General features: G+C 38.3%; 2 protein-coding genes across 16 annotated transcripts in view; one reads left to right on the top strand and one right to left on the bottom strand.

Annotated features, from left to right (window-relative positions):
• PREPL (prolyl endopeptidase like) overlaps positions 1-23,101 on the bottom strand; it is a 70,292-nt gene extending 47,191 nt beyond the window's left edge. For 4 of the 9 annotated variants that reach the window (XR_007413601.1, XR_007413602.1, XR_003143524.3 and 1 more), the window contains exons 1-5: positions 21,104-21,482; positions 6,719-6,841; positions 5,171-5,237; positions 4,363-4,569; positions 2,652-2,787 (exon numbers count right to left, since the gene is read on the bottom strand). Coding sequence is in view for 5 of the 9 variants with exons in the window: in XM_025465429.3 (XP_025321214.1) it covers positions 2,652-2,787; positions 4,363-4,569; positions 5,171-5,237; positions 6,719-6,841; positions 21,104-21,322 (752 nt within the window). In the remaining 4 variants the exon portion in view is untranslated. The other 5 variants (XR_007413603.1, XM_025465443.3, XM_025465432.3 and 2 more) reach the window with 5 other exon arrangements.
• A 326-nt stretch (positions 23,102-23,427) lies between these two features.
• The window catches only part of CAMKMT (calmodulin-lysine N-methyltransferase), a 405,436-nt gene continuing 403,211 nt past the window's right edge, over positions 23,428-25,652 (top strand). For 2 of the 7 annotated variants that reach the window (XR_003143546.3, XM_049115495.1), the window contains exon 1: positions 23,428-23,713. Coding sequence is in view for 4 of the 7 variants with exons in the window: in XM_049115495.1 (XP_048971452.1) it covers positions 23,576-23,713 (138 nt within the window). In the remaining 3 variants the exon portion in view is untranslated. Of the gene's footprint in view, positions 23,714-23,904; positions 24,359-25,652 lie in introns of those variants that run through there. The other 5 variants (XM_025465537.3, XM_025465573.3, XM_035695924.2 and 2 more) reach the window with 5 other exon arrangements.

Consider the following 25,652-nt stretch of genomic DNA (forward strand, 5'->3'; position numbering starts at 1 on the left):
TAGTTAAAGGTCTATTTCTCAGGGTGCTTGGGTGGCTCAATTGGCTAAGCATCTGCCTTCAGTTCTGGTCATGATTCCAGGGTCCTGGGATTGAGTCCCATATCAAGCTCCTTGCCTGGCGAGGAGTCTGCTTCTCCATCTGCTGTCAGCACCCCCACCCCCCCCGCCATGCTTGTGTGCATACTCTCTTTGGTAAAAATAAATAAAATCTTAAAAAAAAAAAAAAAAAATTAAAGGTCTACCTCTAAAATCCCTTTTACTTGAAATTTCTAAGACATCAACTGTTTAGCACTGCCCTGACTTGTCCTCATTGGGATCTTTGGGGTTTGGACCCCCAGTCTTCATTCAATGACCAGGGCAGGGGCAGCCCCGGTGGCACAATGGTTTGGCGCCGCCTGCAGCCTGCGGTGTGATCCTAGAGACCTGGGATCGAGTCCCACATCGGGCTCCCTGCATGGAGCCTGCTTCTCCCTCTCCTTCTGCCTGTGTCTCTGCCTCTCACTCTGTGTCTATGAATAAATAAATAAATAAAATCTTAAAAAAAAAAAAAGAAAAAAAAAGACCCATCTTTCAAAAAAAAAAGAAAAAAATGACCAGGGCAGTTTCAGTAACCTCCCAGGGCTTTTTCAACTTAGCTCTGTTCTGGCTTCTAGTGATGAACGAAACTGTAAATCTATAGTGAACAGCATTTGTACCAGTAATAGTTTTTGGTGGTGGTGAGGGAGGTGTTTTTCAGTGACTGAAAAAGGTTTTCTAATTTTGTTCCGATCTTTCCCTTTAGAATCTATATAGTTCTGCTCTCCCTAGAATGTGTGAATTAAATGGCTCTGGAAATATTTCCAAATTTACTCAAATACTTGGAAACAAAGCAGATAAATGTGGTTGCTTAAGAGTTCTTTTTTGGCAAATTCATGACAATACCTTTTAAAAAATCAGGTACCCAAAACTGGACCACCAAGGGCAGATAAATGGAAATTACATACTTTGGTAAACTTTACTTATGAGAACAGAAAAGGATCAAAGCAAACACAGTAAAGTAGCAACTCTGTGTTTTACAAGTTCTTTGAAGACCTTTATATTTTCGCTTTGGGTATTCTGCTTTTCCCTTTTGGTCCTCCCCTCTGGATTTGGGGATTATAAAGTGTTAAGAATCTATAGACTCGTTTGTGTTGTAGATCAGGGTTCTGAATGTCAAATGAGGCTTACCCATAACTGGTTAGCTCCTTAAGGGGCAGAAAAGCATGTACAAACCAAGTAGTTTCCACTTTTTTTTCCACTTTTCTCTTAGAAATTAGGATGGGTAACAATATATGGAAAACAAGTATCTTATTCAAGGATATAGCTTGCTGTGTTCATTCTGAGCTTCATTCACAAGATGGCAAATGGTCTGTAGTCCTAAGTTATTGATATAACAGAATACATTACTAGCTTAAACTGTCACGTCTCCAAAAGATATCCTTGAAAGACGATACATAAAATAGTGGAATCATATGAATTGTTCTGATAATTTCTCAAAAACAATCATTATCAGAGAAGGAAAAAAATTAAAAAAGCAATGACAGCATTACTAGTCCAAGAATGTTAGTTCTACGGTCTGGAATAATAGAATTTCTCTAGACCTCAAATTCTTAATAAAAACTAGGGGGCTAGGGGCTATATAAGATTTTCATTAAGATCCTTATCAGTTCTGAAATTTCATGAAATGATGAGAAATTTCATGAAATGAGTTAATTCTGACTATTAACTCTACTGACATAGATGTCATTTTTTTCCTTATAAAATCTGCTCAGTGACGCCTGGGTGGCTCAGTGGTTTAGCGCCTGCCTTTGGCCCAGGGTGTGATCCTGGAGTCCCGAGATCGAGTCCCATGTTGGGCTCCCTGCATGGAGCCTGCTTCTCCCTCTGCCTCTGTCTCTCTCTCTCTGTGTGCCTCTCATGAATAAATAAATAAAATCTTAAAAAAAAAAAAAAAGAAAAATATAAAATCTACTCATTGTCCAAGCTTTACTGTTAAATAACATATATGGTGACAGGACCCTGGTGTTAAGGAAAAATTTCTCATAAATCATTTGGAAAAGTTTATCTGGGTAAGAGTCAAGGGATTTTGCCAGATAAACTTACTGTCATTTCCTCCCAAGCCTGCTAAACGGTAATATGGGACACGAGTCCTAGATAATAAGGAAGTAAAGAGGAATTACCAAAATACTGGGGAGAGTGAAATTTAAAGAGCAGTGGATACCACAGCTCAAAGTACAACAATTTAAAAGGTAGATAATCTATATGAAATGAGTAGTGAATTCTTTGTAACTGACACCATGTTATTCTACCTATGGCCTATAAAAGATTCAGAAATGTAGTATGGCAACCCTATTAAAGATTTAATTAACAACTCTTTTCATATGTCAGTCTACAGAGAATGTTAGCAACTTAGTCTTTGCAGTCTAATAGTGTATTTGTGTTCACTGTGGAGAATGAATATAACGAGATTCCAATTTTGAATCCAAACAACTAATAAATGAATGATTATGCTCATCTTAACCTATTACACCTGGTTCTAGCTGAAATCAATATTTTATGTCAACTAAGAATAGCACTTTAGATAACTGGAGAAAAACTCTGGAGAAAAAGATTTAATTGCATTATCCTAGTACCTTGGGTCCTTTTCTGTGTAAAAACGTTCATTACGTTTGTTATCACCAAAAGTTGCCCGATATACATCATGACAGCGAAGGTTCCTCTGGAAGGTGTAGAATAAAACATCTTCCTCTTCTTCATCCTTTACCCATTCTGAAAGAAAATAATTAAAGAATTATAGATTATATATTACTTGCAGTTGAAAAATAGGGCACAACACATTCAAACTTGAGTGCCACCAAAGAAGAGATGTGTAAGCTCATCCCTGGAAATGTAAATCAAACACTGGTTTGATCAGATCTAACCAATGTTATGTAGAAGTCAGCTTTTTTGGAGAATAAAATGTTGCTACATCAAGTCCAAGGTTTCAAGCAGTTCTCATTCTCAGGTTTCTAATTAAGAATTGGAATGTTCAGTCAGAGTCATGCTTACAGGAAATGAACTATGTTTACATCTACAATCTTTAAGTCTGAAGAAACACTGGATCACTTTCTCTCATGCCTAAATCTTTTCTGTCTTCCCTCAATCCACAGGATATCTCAAACTACCAATACATTTTAATGCTGGAGTTTTCTTGATCTTACCAGAAACTGTCAATAGAAGTTTTCACACGATTACATCATGACTGCCACCTGGCTGACAGTGACTGTATAAGACAGCACTGTATAATGTGCATCGTGATTTGAGAGAGATTAAAATGTACAAAATTTATGTTTCAGGGGGCACCTGGATGGCTCAGTCTGTTACGCATCCAACTCTTGATTTTGGCTCAGGTCACGATTTTGGGGTCATGAGATTGAGCCACAAGTGGGGCTTGGTACGGGGCGTGAAGCTTGCTTAAGATACTCTATCCCTCTCCCTCCGTACCTCCCTCTCCATGTCCTCCCCCCTCTCCACCAAAAGTAGGTTTCAGAATCAATTAGACTATAATTTCAATTCACTGCAAAAGTGCTTAATTATTAAACAATGGAGAAAATTAGGCAGAAAATGAAAATGGAAACAAACTATGAACATATGTATCACTCAGTGATAAAAGAAAATTTATTTATTTTTTATAAGATTTTATTTATTTATTCATGAGAGACACAAAGAGGGAGAGCCAGAGACATAGGCAGAGGGAGAAGCAGGCTCCTTGAGGAGAGCCCCGATGCGGGACTCGATCCAGGGGCTCCGGGATCACACCCTGAACCGAAGGCAGATGCTCAAATGCTGAGCCACACAGGCGTCCCGATAAAAGAAAATTTAAAGTTGATTCTCTTAGTCAAAATATCACAACTTCTACTGATGAATAAGTTCAACATGTTCCAAAGTTTGTTGGTAGTAACTCTGGGCAATCTGCTCTAATGGCTTGAGAAGATGACGTGAAATTAAAAAAAAAAAAAAAAAACAAAAAAAAAACCTAAATTTAAAGTTGAGTAACACACAAAATACAATTTGTATGCAAAAAGGTGTCTGAATGGTAAATTTGCAAAGAATTATTGATACATCAAAGCTGTACAGCTTGGATTCTGGCTGTAATATTTTAAAAAACATGAACATGAATTTGGATATATAATTAAAGGGAAAGTCTCCCGAATAAGAGATAGATAGGAAGCTATGGAGTCCATAGGAATAAAAGGATTAGGCATTCACCTTCTCATTCATATGGACAAATAAAAATGTTTCAAAGGTATAGACAAGTCTCTTATAGTTGCCTAACACAGAAGACTGTTTTGTTTGATGGCTTACCAAAACTGGACACATTTGGGAAAGAAGCTTCCATTACAGGCTGATCACTGAGCTTCACAACTATACAGGTAGATGCTTCAGAATCTTCAGTTCTTATCTTAGCAGCTACATATTTTTCATCAGGAGCAACTCTGATACAATCAATGAAGGGCTGATCTAATTTAAGTTCCTCCAAATTGAATAAGACTTCATAATTATCATTATCTGCTGCATAGAGAAAAATATGAAAGTGATAACTCCACAAGATGTACTTAAAAAAATCTTTAAATTTGAATTTGCATTCCCCTTCTATAAGAGGCTACATTCTGGCTTCCTTCAGCTCTGATACCAGCTTGAAATCAAGAATCTGATATTTCTTATTTAATATTAGCCTATGTTATTCAATATTAATCTATGCATCAGCCTATGTGTTATTATTTGACAGATATAGTCTAGTACCTATAGACTATGGAGAAACTAGAAAGTTAACAGAATATAATAACATTGAACTAGAAAGTTAACAGAATGTAATAACATTGAATAATCCATGTAAAATGTCCAGTATAGTATAATATAGGATATTAGAGATGGTAAAAAAACAAAACAAAACAAAACAAAACAACCTCCATTCTCCCCTCCAAAGCTTTTAGGTATAGCTGTTAACTGTACCTTGAACAAACCCTGATATTAACTAATCATTTTTTTAAAGTAGAAATAATCTAAAATATATTTCCTATGCCTTTGAGAAATTACTATCAAATTTCCTACGAAAAATGTGAAATATGAAAAATCAGAACACTTTAGGAAAAAAGGAAAAACTATGGTGTACCTTCTTCATCTTTGGAACGAACCAAGCAGCAACCTTCTTGATAATAAACGAAACCACCATGTTTAACCTGACAAAAAACAAATAAATGGTTTAATAATAATTTAAACACAATTTAATTAATTGTTTAGTGGTCTGACCATTTAGGATGAAGAAGAAATGAGATCTTTCATAAAAAGCAGACCTAATGAAGTCTACAAATGAACACATAAAAAAATAGAAAATGGATCACTTTTTACAACACAGTAATTAAGATCTGGTTTTCATACATTCACAATTAGTGAAGGAGTTTCTAATATATAAATATAAGAGGCAACAAAGAGAAGGCATAACAAAATCTGTTTCGGTTCTTATGATGGTACAAACCGCTTTAGCTGTATTTTGGGAGTATGTGACATCCCTTTGGTGGGGCTCAGTTAACAAAAGATTCAACGGCATCTTTAAGGTAATACAAAATGAGGCAGATGAAGAAAACAGTGGTTCAGGTTAGTCTGAAAACCCAGCCAATAACTTGCTGAGATTCTTTCTTCTAAAATATGCACTCACCACCAACTGTAAATGGTTTCAATTTGATTTTTTTAAAAGATTATTCAAGAATAAGAGAGAGCAAGTAAGTAAGCAGAAGGAGGGGGCAGAGGGAGAGTTTCAAGCAGACTCTTCAATGACAAGGGGCTCTATGCCACAGCTGAGATTATGACCTGAGCCAAAACCAAGAGTCCAACACCCAGGCAACCACACCACCCAGGAGCCCATCAATTTGATTTTATACAATGCATCTAATGGGTTGACATAAATTGGGTTACAGATATAGATAACTTGAGGTTGAGAGAATATTACCCAATATATTAATAGTGCTCTTGTCTAATACCTACATGTTAAATACAATTGATTGATTGATAGGACTTCATGTAGCCTAAGACACACTTATTACCTGCTAGCTAATGGCTTATTTTCAATCTGGAATTCCTAATTCTTAACCTACTGTTATTTCCATTATACTATGAATGTGATTTTCATTGATAAGCTGTGATTCTATTTTCCAGTCTTACTGAAAAATTTGCAACATGAATGTTCAGTCTGTTTCAACTCGATATTTATGACTGTGGTAACACCAGTAAGTGGTCAAATATTTGGCTCTCAAGATATTACACTACTTGAAGTGAATTTCCTTTTATTAAAAAAAAAAAAGTGTAGACAGAGCAATCAAATCTTTTCAAATAATAAAAAAGAATGATGGTTTCATATGAACATCTCCTTGGAATTATTTAAAACATTTAAAAACAGAATTGAAAAAAAATTGAAAAAAAATAAAAAAAAATAAAAAATAAAAAAAAATACAGAATTGGCTGTTCCCCAAAACCAGAATTAACACAGAAATTAATTTTGATCTTCAGTTTTAAAAATTGCACTGTTTATTCCTTGTTGTTTAAATTTTTCAGTATAAAGACTAAAGCAGTTTAATTTTGATTTGGGATTATGTCTAGAATCACATTTGCATCTTGATTGGTAAAACCAGATTTAAAAAAAAAAAAAGACATTAAGATATCCTACCTCTGCATTGATGATTTCATATTCTTCTTGTGGCTGTGTTTCTAATTTTGTTCTCACTTTTTCAAAGGCATCCATGTTTTCTGAAAGTGGTTTTTCGTTTTCTTGTTTAATAGGCAGAAAATCCTGGAAAGAGTTTTAGTGGTATGATCATAACATCTCAAACTAGAGAGAAAAACCTTTGCTTTTTAGAGATCATCCTTATTTCCTTTTCTTGCAAGTACTACCATGTTGGTCTATACCTATGAAGTAGTATTCAGTTCAAGGATCTTAAATGCTGTTTCTTAAGCTCAATAAATAATCTCTTTTTCATTTAAAAATGTAGACGAAATAAGGTGGACACCTGATGGCTATACTAACTTAAATGGGTAAGTCGTTACCATGCTGAAGCACTAAGAAGCACTGGAGAATGTTTAGAAATACTATAAGAGAAGTGTATACAAAATTAAGCAGTAAAGGAAAGGATGTTTACATATTTAATAGTCAGGGGTAAGAGGTAGGAAAAAAGTGTTTACCGAGTTATACAAAGTATTACAATATCTTAAAAAGGAAGGAAATTTCAAAAAGAGAGGAAGACATTATCTTTATTAATAAATGTTCAACATTTTATTCACAGTAAGAATTACAAGAAATGTGTCTTTTAATTAATTAATTAATTAGTTAATATTTTTAGAAATGTGTCTTTTTAAAGATCTTCATTAGCCATAATTTTCTTCTCATGTGGGGAGAAGGAATCCCACATATAGAACTGTTTATCAGATCAAAAGGTTAATTAATGCTGTGTAAAACAGAGCTTCTTCTTAAGTTTAAGAAAAAAACATGTTTGCTTATAAAAAGAAGAAAAAATAATGGACAATTAATGAACATGAACAGAGATACAGATTAAAGCTAAAGAAGCATTCAATGTCTTATTGGAAATATGTAATGAGCTAAGAGCTTTAGGTGACCTGTGGTGAGCATGTAAATTCCACATGAATTATTAAAATTTGGGTATCGCAAAAACCTGTTATCAAATAAAAAAATATTCACTAATTCAACACTTCAGAGGTTTGTCTTGGTTAAGCAAAAGCATTCTAGCCAAGATTTTCAACATCAGCTTTCTGCCAAAGACAACAACTGTACAGTGATTTGTGCCAGAGGGGCACTAAGCCTTAGTAAGGACCTCTAACAGCTGGTAAATATTTATTGCACAAGTGTGTCCATGACTTTAAACACTAGAGAATGTAAGCTATAAATATAGTTTACATCACAAAGAGCTTACAATCTAAAATTAAACACAAGAATAAAACAAGTATCACCAAAACAAATTAAATGGAAAAACAATAATTTTCAGTATTTTTCCTTTGGACTTTTTTGGAGATGCTTTATGATTTGGATTAGATTCCACTTAAGAACAATTGCTGTTATGGGAGACTAAGTCATTCAGTGTATACTTCAGTCATATACTTAATACGCTTGAGTAACTACTTGAAATCCAAATAGAAGAGGCTCATATGATTTTCATTTATTTTTTAGCATTTTCACAAAATCTAGAGTTGATCTCTAGCATAGTGCGGTGAAGTATCTATATCAATAATTTCCTATTATCATCTGAAACATAAATTAGAAGGTCACTAGAAATCTATCCTGAACCTTTAAATTAGCAATAGGAATTGCTATTTCATTTTGAGATAACGTTATTTTTTCTGTAATTCTACTATAACTTTTGAAGTCAAGTCAGAATAGCTAACAAGAGTACCTCTTTCTACCTTGCAGTTTCTAACACATTCTGTGTCAGGGAGCTGGGCCCTGATATTTTTATTTTTATTTTTTTCCTGATACTTTTAATAACCATTCTTCTTCTTTTTAAAAAATCCTCATTCTTATCGAACCATGGCTAAAGTAGGGCTAAAGGCAACAGAACTGAGAATACCTGTCCACTTAGTAAAATTAATTTTACTTCCTTAACCTTTTTCTGGGTCAAAATTTTCAATAAACTGAGCTTATCTAAACCAAAACCATGGGCAGCCTGGGTGGCTCAGCGGTTTAGCGCTGCCTTCAGCCCAGGATGCGATCCTGGAGACCCAGGATCAAATCCCACTTCAGGATCCCTGCATGGAGCCTGCTTCCCCTCTGCCTGTGTCTCTGCCTCTCTGTGGATCTCATGAATACATAAAATCTTCAAAAAAAAAAAAAAAAAAAAAAAAAAAAAAAACACAAAACCAAAACAACCCTGTAAGCAATTAAATGGAAGTAGAACTGCCTTAATAAAATGAAAGTAGAATTCAGAGCTATTATCATCTGAAATATTTCCTCAAAAGGAATTACTCCCAGGAAAACTGAGATATTATATAATATTCATAAATCCAAGTTATTTAAATAAATTCCAATTTTATATAATATTCATAAATCTAAAATATTCAACATCCAAGTTGTTTTTGGTTTTAATCCTGTCCCAACAACTCCCATTGGGTGTTTTACAATGCCAGTTAGCATCATCTTTAGAGTATACAGCTAAACCTATCCATGTTAGCCAAGTATCTTAATATATTAATAGTCTACTGGTTTGAAGGGCATATACTACTCCTAATGAAGCTGAGGTGAGGATCACTCTAACTTAAAATTTTAAGGTTATATGAAAAGTATCACTCCATTAGTGGAAAAAGGTACTCTTTCCCACTTTTGAGGTGACATACCATAAAACCATTTTAATAATGAAACTTATGAAACAGGAGGATGAAATATGTACCTTTCATTATGGCAACCACAAATTTTCTTTTAAGATTTTATTTATTAATGAGAGACACAGACAAGAGGCAGAAAGAGAAGCAGGCTCCTTGTAGGGAGCCTGATGCAGAACTCGATCCCAGGACCATGGGATCACAACCCGAGCCGAAGGCAGATGCTCAACCACTGAGCCACCCAGGTGTCCCTGGGAACAATGAATTCTAAAGGCAGAAAAATTGCACACTGGAGAAACACACTGGACAGTTTTTGGTCAAGACAGTACCATTAATAAATGGCTAATTCCATGACCAGGGCAGGAGAGTTAAAAATAAGCATGTGAGAAAGCAAAGAAATACCCAAAGCTTAATGGAGATGTGTTAAAACGTCCAGTTTGTAAAGGTTCCTACATTTGGGGAAAATTTGAGCATCAAAAAGAATAATGATTTTGACTGTTATTACCCTGAAAAATAGGAAAAATCGTAATTTGAAAACAAGTCAAAACAAACAACAAAAAACTCCCAAATACACCAAATTAGAAAAAAGAAAACTCTCTTTACAAAATAGTATCAGCTAATAAATGTAGAAATAATTAGAAAATCATTAGCAACACCAGTGTAACAACTGATTAGGGTAAAGATCATTAATGGTTGTTAAGCTTATTAGGTGAAATGATGTTGGGTAACCCAATGCTCATTCAGCACCAAGTACTACCCTATGGATTACTTAGTAACTTCAAAGAGAATAAGGCCCCCTTAATTATGGAGAGAACTAGCAATTATCACCTTAACCAAAATTATCAACCTTAACATCATTAATAATGGGACAAACTGACATTAAAAGTCTTATTAGGGCAGCCCGGGTGGCTCAGTGGTTTAGCACCACCTTCAGCCCAGGGCGCGATCCTGGAGACCCAGGATCGAGTCCCACATCGGGCTCCCTGCATGGAGCCTGCTTCTCCCTCTGCCTGTGTCTCTGCCCCTCTCTCTCTCTGTGTCTCTCATGAATAAATAAATAAAATCTTAAAAAAAATAAAATAAAAAAATAAAAGTCTCGTGAAATGCAACACGAAGCATTTCAACTTAAGAGAGAGTAAACCTAAAGGGGAATAGAGAAACAGAATAAAGTTGTTTCAATGAAATTGATAAACTAGAGAAGATCAATAAAAAGCTGGTTGCTTTATTTTATATTTAAAAAAAGTTGTCCTCTGAAAAACGTACTAAAAAAAGACATGTAGAGCGAAAGCAATTAGGAAAAGAATATTAGAAATGAATAAGATGGCATAACTACAGATATAACAGATTAAAAAAAAACCACAATAAAAATCTTTATCCTATACATTTGAAAACACAGATAAAATGAATGTTTTCTAGAAAATAAATGAATTACCAAAACAGATAAAAAAACAGAACAGCAGGGCAGCCCGGGTGGCTCAAGGGTTTAGTGCCACCTTCAGCCCAGGGCCTGATCCTGGAGGCTGGGGATCAAGTCCCACATCAGGGTCCCTACATGGAGCCTGCTTCTCCCTCTGCCTGTCTCTCTCTCTCTGTGTCTCTCATGAATAAATAAATAAAATCTAAAAAAAACCAAAACAAAAACCAAAACAAAAAAACAAAAACCAAAAACAGAACAGCTTTATACACCAATAACTATCAAAGAACTTAAGCTGGTAATTAAGTGTTCTCTTTTTATTTATTTATTTATTAAAAGATTGATTGATTGATTTATGATAGACATAGAGAGGCAGAGACACAGGAGGAAGGAGAAGCAGGCTCCATGCCAGGGGCCCAATGTGGGACTCATTCCCGGGACTCCAGGATCGTGCCCTGGGCCAAAGGCAGGTGCCGAACCACTGAGACACTCAGGGATCCCCAAGTGTTCTCTTTTTAGAAGAGGAACCAAACCCAGATGCTTTCCAAGGTAGCTTTCTTAAATCTTCAAGGAACAGATAATCTTCTCATATGCAAAGAAAAAAAATGTCTTACTGTAAAATACGGACTAAAAAAACCCACCAAAATAAAATACAATGAATCAATGTATTTTTAAAACACACAAAACAAAAAATAGTAACAATAATAATAAAACCTTATGTGACCAAATAGGATATATCTTAATAAAAGGAGGATTCATCATTAGAAAAATCTAATGTCATCTAACACAAATAAAGGAGGTAAGTCTTCAGGCCATTTCCATAAATGCAGAAAAAGCAGAAAATAATCAACTTTAAAAAAGGATAAAACCTTAAATTAGGAATAGAGAATTTAGAGAAATTGGGAACTACGTTGACTTGATAAAAGGTTTGTTTTTACACAGGAATGTACTAAATCTGTAATTAATACACCTGAAGTGCATTCATATTAGTACACATCTTATTTAGCATCTGTGAAATTCTTCTCAGTAACCTTAATTATAATCACTTAAAATATCTAGTTACAGGGACGCCTGAGTGGCTCAGCAGTTGAGCGTCTGCCCTGGGCTCAGGGCATGATCCCAGAATCTGGGATCCAGTCCCACATCAGGCTCCTTGCAGGGAGCCTGCTTCTCCCTCTGCCTGTGTCTCTGCCTCTCTCTTTCTTTCTGTGTGTGTGTCTTTCATAAATAAATAAATAAATAAATTAAAAAATCTAGCTATATTTGCTGTTTCATTATTCAAAAGTGATTGTTAAATGAAGGTAAGTAATTGCTTCCTATGCCCCCTGCTTCAAATTCCTTTCCTCCCTTTTCTTGAGCCTAAGATTTCTGCCCTTCTCATTCCATTGACTGCTCTTGTCAAGGTCACTGACGGCCACAGCACTACAAAATACAAATGTTATTCCAAGTATTGATATTACTTGACCTATAAACATCATGACACAGTTGATCACTTCCTCCTGAGAACACTTTTCTCCACTTGACTTCCAGGACACCTCAGGCTTATTGTTTTCCTAGCTCACTAGCCCTACTTAGTCTCTTTAACTGGTTCCTATTAAATTCCCTGGCGTCGGGATCCCTGGGTGGCACAGTGGTTTAGCGCCTGCCTTTGGCCCAGGGCGCAATCCTGGAGTCCCGGGATCGAATCCCACGTCGGGCTCCCAGTGCATGGAGCCTGCTTCTCCCTCTGCCTCTCTCTCTCTCTGTGTGACTATCATAAATAAATAAAAATAAAAAAAAAATAAATAAATTCCCTGGCGTCTTGGGCAGTCCGGGTGGCTCAGAGGTTTAGAACCGCATTCAGACCAGGGTGTGGTCCTGGAGATGGGGATTCCCATGTCAGACTCCCTGCACGGAGCCTGCTTATTCCTCTGCCTGTGTCTGTGTGTGTCTCTCTCTCTGTCTCTCATGAATAAGTAAATCAAATCTTTAAAAAATATATAAATGCTCTGGCTTAACATCTGCATGGCCTGGACCACTTCTTCATCTACAATCTGCCTGAATTCCCTTGGTGATCTCATCCAGCCTCATGACCTTAAATGCTCTTTATAGGCTGAGGACTCCCAAATTTATAGCTTTACCCTGAACCTTTCCACTGCACAAGTTGAATCTGTTTGTCAAATTGACTACTCAACATTTCTTCTTGAAGGACTAACAAGGATGTCAAAAAATGCCCCAAACAGAACTTCCAATCTCCCCACGTACCCTCTCACCCCCAAAACTGGTTCTTCAATCACTTTAATCCTGATAAATGACAATTCTGTTCTTCTAGATGCTCAGGTTTAAAATCATAGTCTTCTCTCTTTATACAACCAAGTTATCTGCAAATGTTTTCAAGTTGACTTTCAAAATCTACCTAGAATCTGACCACTTATTACTCTTATACTGGTAATACTCTGTTCATACTGTTATCTTTTCTCCTTTGGATAAGAAGAAAGCCCAAATACTGTTTCTGCTGTCTTCCATAGTGTTTTCAACAAAAGAGCTAGAGTCAGCCTAAAGTCAGATTATATCACTTCTTCGAAGTTCTCTGAGGGGAAGAGGAAAAGCGAAAATCCTTACAATGGCCTGCAAGATCCTTGTTCCATGACCTTGATGACCCCATCTACTACTATACTCCTCCCACACCCATTTAATCTGAGCCACATTGGCCTCTTTGATATTGCTTGAATGTGATTGGCTTGCTCCTATCTTATTTTCTTAGAACTTGCTATGCCCTATGCCCAAACACCTCCTTCAAGCTATTGCTCAAATGTCACCTTCACAAGCCTTCTTTGACCATCCTATTAAAATAACAATCCTTAAAAAAAAAAAAACAAAAAAAAAACAAAAAAAAAACAATCCTTATTTCAATATGGCCTCTTCATTCTTTCCCTGTCTTAAGTTTCACTGTACCTACTGCTTCTGACATACTTTGTTTTATTCATTTGTTTCTTTGTTCTCTCTTCTCTCAACTAGAATGGTAAGCTTCATGAAGGCAGGGATTTTTGTTCCTTTGCTCACTGCTGTATACTTGTTAGAATGGTGTATAGGAAGTGTTCAACAAATAATTGCTGAGTAGAATGAAACAAAGCATAAAACATAAAAATTTAAAAACCTATCAAAACAAAGACAAAGTGAAAAGACGTAGCACAAATTACAGAAAAGATATCTACAGTACATAAAAGACAAAGGACATGTAAAGAACTCTTATGAATCAGTAAGAAAAAGAAAACCCAGTAGGAAAAACGGTCAACGTATATGAATAAGTAATTCAAGATAAAACCAAAGGGGTTAATAAACACAGAAAAGATGCTCAACTTCATTATTAATCAGGGTAGTGAATATTAGATGATGACATACTTGACACATTTATCTGTTGGGAGAAAAGGAAAAAGGTCTGATAAAGTGAGATGCAGAACTCTTATATATTCCTTATTTGCATTTAAAATGGTTTTACCAATCTAGTTATTTCATAAGGCAACATTAGCATGCGAATACAATCAGGAATTCCAATTTTAAAGACAGTCTAGCACATATAGATAAAGAGATATATATATGTAAGATTGTGCTTTGCAGCTTTTGTTTGGTAAGTCTGGAAACTGGAGAAAATCGGCTTACTTGTCCAAAGAAAATGGATTGTGTATATTATATAATGAAACACTACATAGTAGTTGTATTAAATGAACTAGCAACATACATATTAATGTGGGATCTCAAAATTTTAAGTTGAACAAAAAAGCTAAACAATTTTACATATAGTATATAAAATCTCAAAACTTGCAAAACACTCGTATATGTCATCTGTACATACAAATACATGTGCAACTTACATAAAAACACACACGGATAGATACATTAAAGACAATGACCACCCCTGGGGAAATTTGGGAATGTGATTGAGGAAGCACACAGGAGTCTTCAAATGTTTATTTTTTTCCAGTTAAGAAAAGTCACATTGAGTAATGAGTGCTCATTATGGTATTTGGATTTCATAAGCATTTGTACTAATTTGTAATAAAAGATACTAAAAAAGAAAGATTGGGAATCAGGTTACCTGATGTCTAGTTCTGACTGCTAATTTTTTACTTAACCTTGGGCTTTGTGGCTCTGTTTTTTTCATTTTGTAAAGAAAGAGCTCACACACTTCCTGATTTCAAAACCTACTATAAAGCTATAGAATCAAGATAGTGTGGTACTGGCATAATGATACACATACAGATCAACAAGTTAGAACTGGGAATTAAGAGATAAACTGAACATTTATGGTCGATTGATTTTTGACACTGGTGTGAATAAAATGCAATGGAAGAATAGTCTTTTCAACAAATAGTATGGCGATAACTGGATATGTATCTACAAGCAAATGAATGAAGGTGGACTCCTGCTTACTTCTTTTGGTTAATCTTTGATCATTCTGGCTACACTACTCATACTGGTTTCCTCTGTAGATCTGAAGCGTTTATACATGCTGCTACCTCTGCTTGGCAGGCCTTAACTACATGAGTCATTTCTTCATCCAGCTCAATCCTTTATTTTGGGATTAGTTCCAGAATTATATTGCAATCCATAGACATGGCATTCTATAAACTGATGTAGGCCTCTAATTACAGGGACAAGCATTCATTCAACAATATTACTATATCATGCACTGTTTCAGACAAAAGGAAACAATGCTGAACAAGACAGGCATACCCCTACCCTTATGAATTTTACATTTTAGTTAGGAAGACAAAAACAAAAAGGGAAAATGACCAATGAAATAATAATAAAGTGGCAGGAAAAAAATCAAGGCTATAGTAGAAAATAATTAAGTGAGGAAGAGTTACTTTGGTTACCAGTCAGAAATGTACTTTCTTAGAAGTAACATTTAACTAAGACCTAAAATAGGAGAAGGAACTAAGGTAGAGATAAATGGCATAAGGGAACAGCATGTATGGGCCCTAAGATGGATGTGAAAGAGTTCTGTTCTTTGATCTGGGAGATGATCACAGTGGCTTTACCAAGGTGAATGGGGAGCAAAGTGGCATAAACCAAGACAAAGACAGATGCAGCAAGGCCTTGGGGGCACAAAATTAGGAAACTGGATTTTATCTTTATGTAATAAATTCTATTAGAGTTTTAAGGTAAGGAGTAACATCACTTAATTTATATATATATATATATATATATACACACACACACACACATATATTTTTTAAAGATTTATTTATTTTTAAGACACACACACTGAGAGAGAGAGAGGCAGAGACATAGGCAGAGGGAGAAGCAGGCTCCTCACAGGGATCCTGATGTGGGACTTGATTCAGTGTTTCTGAAAGTATGTCACACATGATGGCATACAAGATTTGGGGTATGTGAGCATTTTATTAAAAAGAATATAACTAGCACATCACATTGGTCATTTACTAAATTTATTCCTTAGAATTAGCTAAAATAATTAAGTAAATAGTCATAGTGCTACTGAGATATAGTTAAAAAAAAAAATCACAAAGCTAGCTTGGGATACAGTGCTAAGTGATGTGATAGTAGGGCAAAGGAACAGGAGGAATAAAGAATGTTTTCCTGTGCTCTAGAGTTTGAACAACTGAGTATACAGCAATGAAAAGAAGAACTGAATTGCAGAAGTTCAACTATGGAAAGTTTGTCAAAAGATGTCCAACAGGAGAGTGTTAAGAGGCCATAAAATACTGTGCGGCAGAGGGGAATCTGGGATGAATAACTGCTATGGTAGTTAAATCCACAGGAATGAAAAAAAAATTCCATAGGAATGGATAAGATTACTTAAAAAGAAATTAAAGAGACAATAAAGGGCCAGGACCAAGTCCTGAGAAACTCCAAATTTAGAGGTCATATGAAATAAATGTTAGAAAAGGAGACTGAAGATAGGTTTACAAGGTAGGAAGAAAACCATGAAAATGTGGAGTCAAGAGGCAAACAGAAGAGTGTTTCAAGGAGGGATGGATGGTCAAGTGTATCAAATATGCTGAGAGCCTGTAAAAGGAGCTTGAAAGAGAAGGTCTACTGGGTGGAAATATGCTACATCTCTGGTGACATTAACAGAGTTGTCTTTTTTTTTCTTAACTTTTTTATTATTTTTAGAAAGGGTGGGGAGAGGGAAGAGAAAGAATCTTAAACAGACGTAGTGTGGAGCCTCACATGGTGCTTGGTCTCACAACCCCAAGATCATGACCTAACTGAAATTAAGAGTCAGACACTCAGCAGACTGAGCCACCCAGGTGCCCCAACACTAACAGGGGTTTTAATGGAGGAATAGAAGCCATAGTCTAGCAGGTTAAAAAAAAAAGGAAAAAAATGGAGAAAAATGAAAAAATGGACTGGAGAAAATAAGAATGAAGCTTTATCTATAAGGCAATCTCACTTTGATTTATTCCAAAAAAAATTATGAGAGTACAATGTTCACTTTCTTTACTGGCTTTCCTGAATTTTACTTTCAAAATATCCCTTTACTACTTCTTACCTGATGATGTTTCAAACTCATTAGTTAGAACTAGTAGTTCCTACAAATCACAGATCACGAGCACTAGTGATGGGATATCCATCTGCTAACCTATCTCTCTTAGAACTACTGCAGGAACTGCTAATCTGTATTGTAGAAATAGCCAACATCTTTAACCAAAGGATTTCGTATTTTCTCTATTTGGTTTTCTTTTTGTATCTTGTTTAACAATCAAAGATTTTACGAATTGCTTTTGTAGGTACAGAAGGATGTAGAAGAAATATGGTATCTGGTTTGATGCTAGTCTTTGAATATTACTAGTTGGTGTAGAGTATAATGACAGAAGTTCATTTTGTCCTCTGGTACTGTAAAATGGAAAGCTAAGGTACTTGCCAGTAAGAACTTTAGAACTCAATGAATTCTTAGGTTTAGGTCAGCAATGTTTGGCAACCAAGTGTCTCTAGCTCCTACATGCAAGTCCATGGTCAGTGGGAGGCTGGGAATTTCAGAATTACCTAACGAACTTTAAAAAAGGAGGAGAAAAAGACCTCAGTCACAGAGATTCTGATCCAGCAGATATGGAGGGAGATCCAGGAATCTGGACTTCTAAAAAGCTCCCAGGGACTCCTGATATACAGCCATAGTGCAGAAGATGGTACTAAAGAATCCCAAATGTATAGGCGATAATTTATTGCTAAGATTAATAAGGTAGAGGTGATGGAATCATGAAACTTTAGCACCTGGAGGACTTTTAAAGAGCACCATATTGAAACTCCCTTTCTTTTTCCAGTCAAAAGGATTAGAATTCTGACTAGTTCACAAACACCAGTCATGCATGGCCAGACCTCTTGCCTTCTGGCATTTTTTAAAAAGATATTTTATTTATTCATGAAAGACATAGAGAGGCAGAGACCTTGGCAGAGGGAGAAGCAGGCTCCCTGTGGAGAGTCTGATGTGGGACTCGATCCCAGGAACCTGGGATCACGCCCTGAGCTAAAGGCAGATGCTCAACCACCAAGCTACCCAGGCGTCCTGCCTTCTGGCATTTCTATTACATATGATGCCCCTTGTTTTTTTTTAAAGATTTATTTATTTATTTATGATAGACAGAGAGAGAGGCAGAGACACAGGCAGAGGGAGAAGCAGGCTCCATGCCGGGAGCCCGATGCGGGACTCGATCCAGGGACTCCAGGATCACGCCCTGGGCCAAAGGCAGGCGCTAAACCGCTGAGCCACCCAGGGATCCCCCCCTTGTTTTCTAGTTAACTTAAGCAGATATATTTTAATTTGCCTACAGGCACTAACACTTTGGTTTTTTTTTTTTTAAATGTATCTATAGGAGTGAGAAAGTTAGATCTGAGTGCATGCTTGCTGAAAGAAAATGTATGTTGTTCCAAGGTCTCTTCATAGCTTTCCCAGGTCCCAATGATCATAAAAGCACAGCTTTCAGATCATATTGTTTCTCTTGGAAGAAATGGTTGATATACCATATGTGAAAGCAGGACCAGTTTGTTACTAAAAGAGCTACTTTTTCTTGCAGTCATTTAGTCACATTACAGTTTCTAGGTGACAGGCATCTGTGAGAAGAGAATTAGAAAGTTGCTTCAGGGACAAATGGAGGGAAAAAATAGTCAACCTCCTGTTCAGGGTGTGAGCCAATCTCAGCTGTCAGTCTGCTGGTAATTCCTGCCTACTATTTATAAACTAAGACTCAAGATAAATGTACTCGATGACAAAATGTTCCAAACAAATGCAAAATAAAATGATCTAAAGATCCAAAATTTTTTGAATAGTAAAATTTAAAGTTTCTGTTTCTTAAGTAGAATAAAGCTGCATACACATACACAAGGTAATAATGAAATAAAAGGCATAAAGAATTCCCGAGTAAAAAAGGAATCAAATTGCTAAACTAAGCCAAGATACCATAAAAAGAAAAATAATTTGAAAGACTAAGACGTAAAAAAAAAAAGACGTAAAGAGTAAAAATGTCTAGGAACCAGAGATAAAAAATCAAAAGCAAAAACCAACAAGAAACAGACAAAAAACAAAACCCACACAAGAACTCACAAGCTTGAGCTAAGAGCATACATTAAATAAAAAAAGAATCTACTAAAATAAGATGAAAAAAAATTTTTAAAAAGAGAAGCCACTCAAGTATCCATCGACAAATAGAAATATGGTATATATGTATATACAATGGAATATTATTCAGCCATAAAGAGGATGAAGTTCTGATGTATGCTACAACATGGATGGACCTTGAAAACATTTTATTTATTTATTTATTTATTTATTTATTTTTTAAATTGTATTTATTTATGATAGTCACACAGAGAGAGATGAGAGAGAGGCAGAGACACAGGCAGAGGGAGAAGCAGGCTCCATGCACCGGGAGCCCGATGTGGGATTCGATCCCAGGTCTCCAGGATCGCGCCCTGGGCCAAAGGCAGGCGCCAAACCGCTGCGCTACCCAGGGATCCCACCTTGAAAACATTTTAAATGAAATAAGCCAAACATAGAAGAATACCGTACGACATGAATTAACTCAACAGGCAAATTCATAGAGACAGTAGATATAAGGTTACCAGGGGCTTGGAAAAGGAAGCAGTGAGGAATTACTGTTTCATGCATACATTTCTTTTGGGTGATGACAGGATTTTAGAAATAGCGGTGATGACTACAACATTCTGAATGTAATTGCCACTGGCTAATTTTAGGTTTATACACATTTTACCACAATAAAAAAATGAGGTAGTAAAAACAGACTAAAAAGAAAAAAACCAGTACACAACAAAACATTTTAAACCAGAGATTAAAATATTAAAATAATATGGTAAATTATTGCAAAAGTATCACTCCCAAATGAAATTTAAAGAGCCTAAGGAACATAACAAGTTTATGGTAGGGAGGTATGTCAAAGTGGCAGCAGCATAAATAGATAGCTTAATATCAGATAAGTAGGATGACCATGTAATTTACCATCCTAACCAGGACATTTCTGAGAGGAAAGGGGACCCTATTAATAATTACACAGGAACAACAGGTGTAGATTGGGACTGTCCTAGGCAAATAGGAACGTGTGGTGACTCTACACATAAAGGTAATCAGGTCCTCAAGGTTGAGGTCAAGCCCACAGCTTGGGGTCTTGCCAAAGTACAACAGTCTGAAACCATCTTCCTGAAGGACCCAAGTGGTCAAAAATGCAAGCCTTTTTTTTTTCTTTTTTTTTTTTAAACAAAGGATTAACACAATTACATGGAGTTATTCAAGTTTACTAATTTGGGATTCATAAACAATTAACATCTTATTAGATTTTGTTAAAAGCTATTACGATATTCTGGGAATTCAGGAAGCTGAATTATACTTTGAAACGCACAGATTGGCAACCTTCTCAGGTCTCCTCCCTCCTTGGGAGCTTTGTACTCTATCATTCAATAAAGTTTACTATCACTCGATAAACCTTGCTTTGCTGCCCACAGAATAAGAAAAAAAAAAAAAGAAAAAGGAAAAAAGATATGCACTGGCAGGTGTAAAGATTTCCTTTTTTTTTTTTTTTAGGTGTATAGATTTCCTAACGTGAATCATTTTCTATAAATACACATCTTTATATATTACATTACAGTGCTAAAAATTTATACATGTATATGCTTTTATACTTATATTGAACTATAGACAATTAAACCTTAACATTTTAAAAATTAAACTAGAACTACTGAGAAAATTAGTAACTGAGATCCTATCCATTCTTTATCTTTAAATTAAATTATTTTAAACTAAAATTTAAAACTAAAATTAATCTTAATGACCTATAAACAGGTTAACTTAAAAGTCCATACCTTACTTGAGAAGCTCCGAGTTGGGATGTTTCTTGCTAACTCTGATATCGTGGGTTTACTCTGCAGACACTTGGTTAGGTGATATTTTTTCAATTTTATTCTATTGTAATAATGATCAGCGAAGTTACAGTGATTCAAGTGCTGTTTCTGCATGCATTTCCCAAGGTGAGGAATACTATACTTCAAAGCCTGGAGAAATAATTTGCTCTTCTGCTGCATGATATCAGAGTACCTGGTTTATGCTCCCTTTGGAGCATATGATTTCATAGGTAGGATTACACAGTAGTGGGTTCTCAGAGTATCTAAGATCCGTAGTTCTTATCCCTCCCCTTCAGGGCCATCCACCCCTCAGGTTATGAATAACTGCAGACAGCTGATAACTCAGGTTAAAAATACCTGAGAACTTGTGTAAGTTTAAGTTTCATTCAAATCACACTTCTTGGCAGACGGGACTTAAATGTCTCATTTGTACAGTCAGTCCTATCAGGCTCAAACTAGGCAGCACTGATTCTGGTACACATGGGGCAAACTAAAAAACAATAACAAAATAAAAAACAAAAAAATAAAAATTTGCAAATTTACACACACTTAAATGAAGGCATTCTGGAACTCTTGAGGGTGTTAAGAGGCAATTGCGAAATTCAGAACTTATCTTTGGTACACATATGAAGGATAAGCCAGAAAAGCCTACTTAGTAAAGGTAGAAGAGTGTTGAGTGTTTGCTCCGTGCCAGACACTTTTATACACTTTGTCTAATTTAAACTTCATAAGGACCTGATAGAGTTGCCATTATAACGTTCATTTTACAGGTGAGCAAGCTGTGGCTCTGGGAAGTTTCCACAAGTGCCCTGGGTCACCTGGACAGAAAGTAATAGGACAAAAAGTCCAATCTGGTTTGGCTCCACATCTTAGACTCCCCACCGGACTTAACGTTAAAGAGGTCTTTAGCTCTTTATTTAAAACAAAACACATCACTTCAGAATGGGGGGGGAAAAAAAAAAAAAGAATGTGAGGCCACCTCTGATTTCTGCTGAAAAGATGGTTCTTTATTAACCCATCAAAGTAAGGCTAGTAAGAAGAGACACCTGGGTTCAGGTCGTCACTCCGGCACTCCCCACCTGTGCCTCAGTTTCTTCATCTGCAAAACTGAGATAATGACACCATTTACCTTATGGAGTCAAGAATTAAACTAGACAATTTTTGTTAAGATCTTAATACGGCGCCTGGCTCGTAGCGGGCACTCAATAGATACCGGCTACTGTGATTTTAAGAAAAGCGGCAAGTATCTTGCACACGGTTGAATGTCATCGTGGAAGTCTTCCGCAAAAGGCCCCTCGGTGTCAAAGGCATAATGCTGCGTCAGATTTACTAGAGATCCATCGGATCTGCTACGACGCCTCCGCCTCCATCATCTCTGTGTCGCAGCAAAATAACGGGCGAGTGGGCACAAGAGATCAGCAGCCAACACTAACCCCCGCCCCGCCCCCCGGCCCTGTCAGGACCTCAGTCCTTACGCCCATGCCCGCAGCCTCCATCCATCCGTCCGTCCGTCCGTCCGTCCGTCCTTCATCGGCAGGGAGAGGACAGTATTGCAAGGCTAGGAATGGGGTGGGGGAGACAAATGGGTGTTCCCGGCGCGACTCTCCACCCTGGGGAGGAGGCGAAGTGAGAGCAAACCGGCTGGGGGCTGCGGGTGGGGGTGGGGTGGCGGCCACCGTTTGCGCCACGCGGAGAAGCGACGCCGGGCAAAGAGCGAGGAGCAAGGGGACTGAGGGATGGCTGCGTGAGGGGACGATGGGGAGAACCCCTCCAGGACACGGTATGCCCCGCCATACGTACGCAAGTTGGAGGACAGTCGGACGCGCTCTGCACACCGAAACGGGAGGGCAAGTCCGAGAATTAAAGCTTTCAGGGAGGAGCGCCGGTGCTGCCTCAGTCCCGTCCAGCCGAAGTCTGCGTTCTGCAGCCCGCAGGACGACAGCCTATCCAGAGCCGCCCAGAGCTGGTTTGCAGCACGCTGGCCTACGTAACCCCAGTCAAGCACGAGCCCTAAGCAGATTTCGCCATCTTTATTATGGTCATGAGTAGTTTCTCCTCCGCCGGAGGTTTTTTTTTAAACCCTGAAAGTTCTAAGATTTTTCGTTCTTTGCTAGTCTTTTGAGCTCGCGATGAGGCAGAGGACGGGGGGAGCAGAAAAGCCAGTGTCCCACTAGTTCTGCCGCAACGCCCTTACGGTTTGGTCCGCCCTCACTAAAGATGGCCGCCAACAAAAATGGTGCAATGACGCGAGCCGCGCGGGCCTGGTTGCCAAGGAGACGCGAATACCGGAAATGCGGAATTCGGGGAGGGCGCGCGCTCCAGGGCGGTCGGAGGGAGGTCCGGCTCGCAGGTCCTGACTGAGAAGAAGTCGGCAGGTCCTGGCAGGGGAGAGCTGTCGCCGCGACAGCTCGGGGAAGAGGCGGCTTTAACAGGATGGAGTCGCGAGTCTCGGACGCCGAGGCCAGGGAGGCTGAGCGAGCTGCGGGCGGAGGCCCAGCAAGCAGCGGCGCTTCTCGGGGGCTTCAAGTCTCGGAGCCCTTGGGAGCCGCCCGGTGGAAGCTCCTGCGTCAGGTAAGGAAGAGCCTCACCTGTGCAGTCGGTCTCTGCTCGCAGCTGTGCGGCGGGCGACCGGCCGCGACTCTCCGGCAGCTCCGGCAGTTCCCTCGTAGTTTTGCCGGGAGCCCCCTGAGAAGCGCCCCCTTGCTTCTGCTAAGGGTCCCACCAAAGGGGAGGAATTGGATCGGGTGGGGCGGGGAGGGGGCAGCCAAGGCTGAGTTCCTGGAAAATTCGGGTGGAAGTAGGTCTTCCGTTGGGTATTTGTCTGCATCTGGGGACTTTCCCTTTGGCGCGCCAGCCCGGGTGGTGGGACCGCCGCTCCGCGCCCTGCGTTGCTCCTCACTCCCGCTTCTGCTTTACTTACTTCTTTCCCGGGGCTTCCTCTCCCGGCTTCTTAGCCAGACTGAGTGCGGTTCAAGTTTGGCCTCTTTCTGGGAGATCCGCGCGGCTGACCGGGTCGGGACTGTGACGTTGCACGTGCTGTCGGGCCCGGGACGGGGCTGGGTTCCCTCTGGCCTTCCCTGGGCTGTGGGAGCCTCGCGTTGATCTTGCCCGGAGTGACCCGCGAGATTCTTAGCGTCCAAGGTGGGCTAGTCCGGGTGTGTCGGACTTGAGGACTTCAGAGCTGTGACCGTTGCTGATGACCTCAGCTGTATGCAGGTTGGACACATTTCTGATTTGACATCCCCGACCCTCTCTCCAAACTTCTTCCCCGCCTCCCCCCCCCCCCCAAACTTCTTGAACTAAAATCTGTTTGTTGTTTTGCACACCAGGGTTATGCCTCTGCCTGGGGTTTCCTCCTAAAAACTTGAATCAGGAGGATACTTTCCATTTCTGACTTGATTTTTAATTAATTCTTTAAATTTTTTTTTTTTTTAAGATTTTATTTATTTATTCATGAGAGACAGAGAGAGAGGCAGGAGGAGGCTCCCCGGAGGGAGCCTGCTGAGGGACTGGATCCTAGGACCCCGGGGATCATGACCTGATGACCTGAGCCGGACTGGATCCTAGGACCCCCGGGATCACGACCTGAGCCAAAGGCAGATGCTCAACCCCTGAGGCACCCAGGCGCTTCCATTTCTGACTGTGGTATTTTGACAAGAATTTTCCAGCAATGGCCACATTATTTTTTTGAGATTGTGTGTTGAGGGGTTACTTCGTTTACAGTTGTCTCCAGTCCCCTTTTCATTATGGTGTCATGACATAACTCGGTGATCATTTCTTTTCTGGTGCTTTGACGGTCTATCCAAAGCATTCATGATCTGGTTTTGTTGCTAATGTTGCAAAATTACAGGATAATGAATGCATGTCTTCACATAGATCACTAACACAGGGATTTTCTACAGTGAAATAAACATCATTTAAAGTTGAATTATGAACATAGCCAATTAGGGCCTTAAATTAATCAATCAAATCTTAGTGTGATGATGTCAGTGAATCTTAGTGTAGTGAGAACTCCAGGTGACCAGCACATAGGTTCACTCTGAGAATGCAGAACGAACCAGGACAAGCTTTGGCTATGGCTGCCATTTGAACTCATATGCTTTGACATTAGATGTTTTGGTACACATGTGTACTCTGCTTAGAGTCTTCTTTCCTACCTGTTGAATGACTTCATTTTTCAGATCTATGTTTTAATGAAGTCTCCTGACTCCATTTGGCTGAGTTAGACCCTCAGCTCACTTTACCAGTGAACCCCATATCATATCACTTTATGATCGTTTGATCAGAGTCCGTCTAACTTACAAGAATGGGAGTTCTTGGGACACCAGCGTAGCTCAGTGGTTGGGCGTCTGCCTTTGGCTCAAGGTGTGATCCTGGAGTTCTGGGATCGAGTCCCACATCTGGCTCCCTGCGAGGAGCCTGCTTCTTCTGCCTATGTTTCTGCCTCTCTCTCTGTCTCTCTCATGCATAAATAAATAAAATCTTAAAAAAAGAAAAAAGAATTGGAATT

This window comes from Canis lupus, chromosome 10 (genome assembly GCF_003254725.2).
Source record: "Canis lupus dingo isolate Sandy chromosome 10, ASM325472v2, whole genome shotgun sequence".
NCBI lineage: Eukaryota > Metazoa > Chordata > Mammalia > Carnivora > Canidae > Canis > Canis lupus.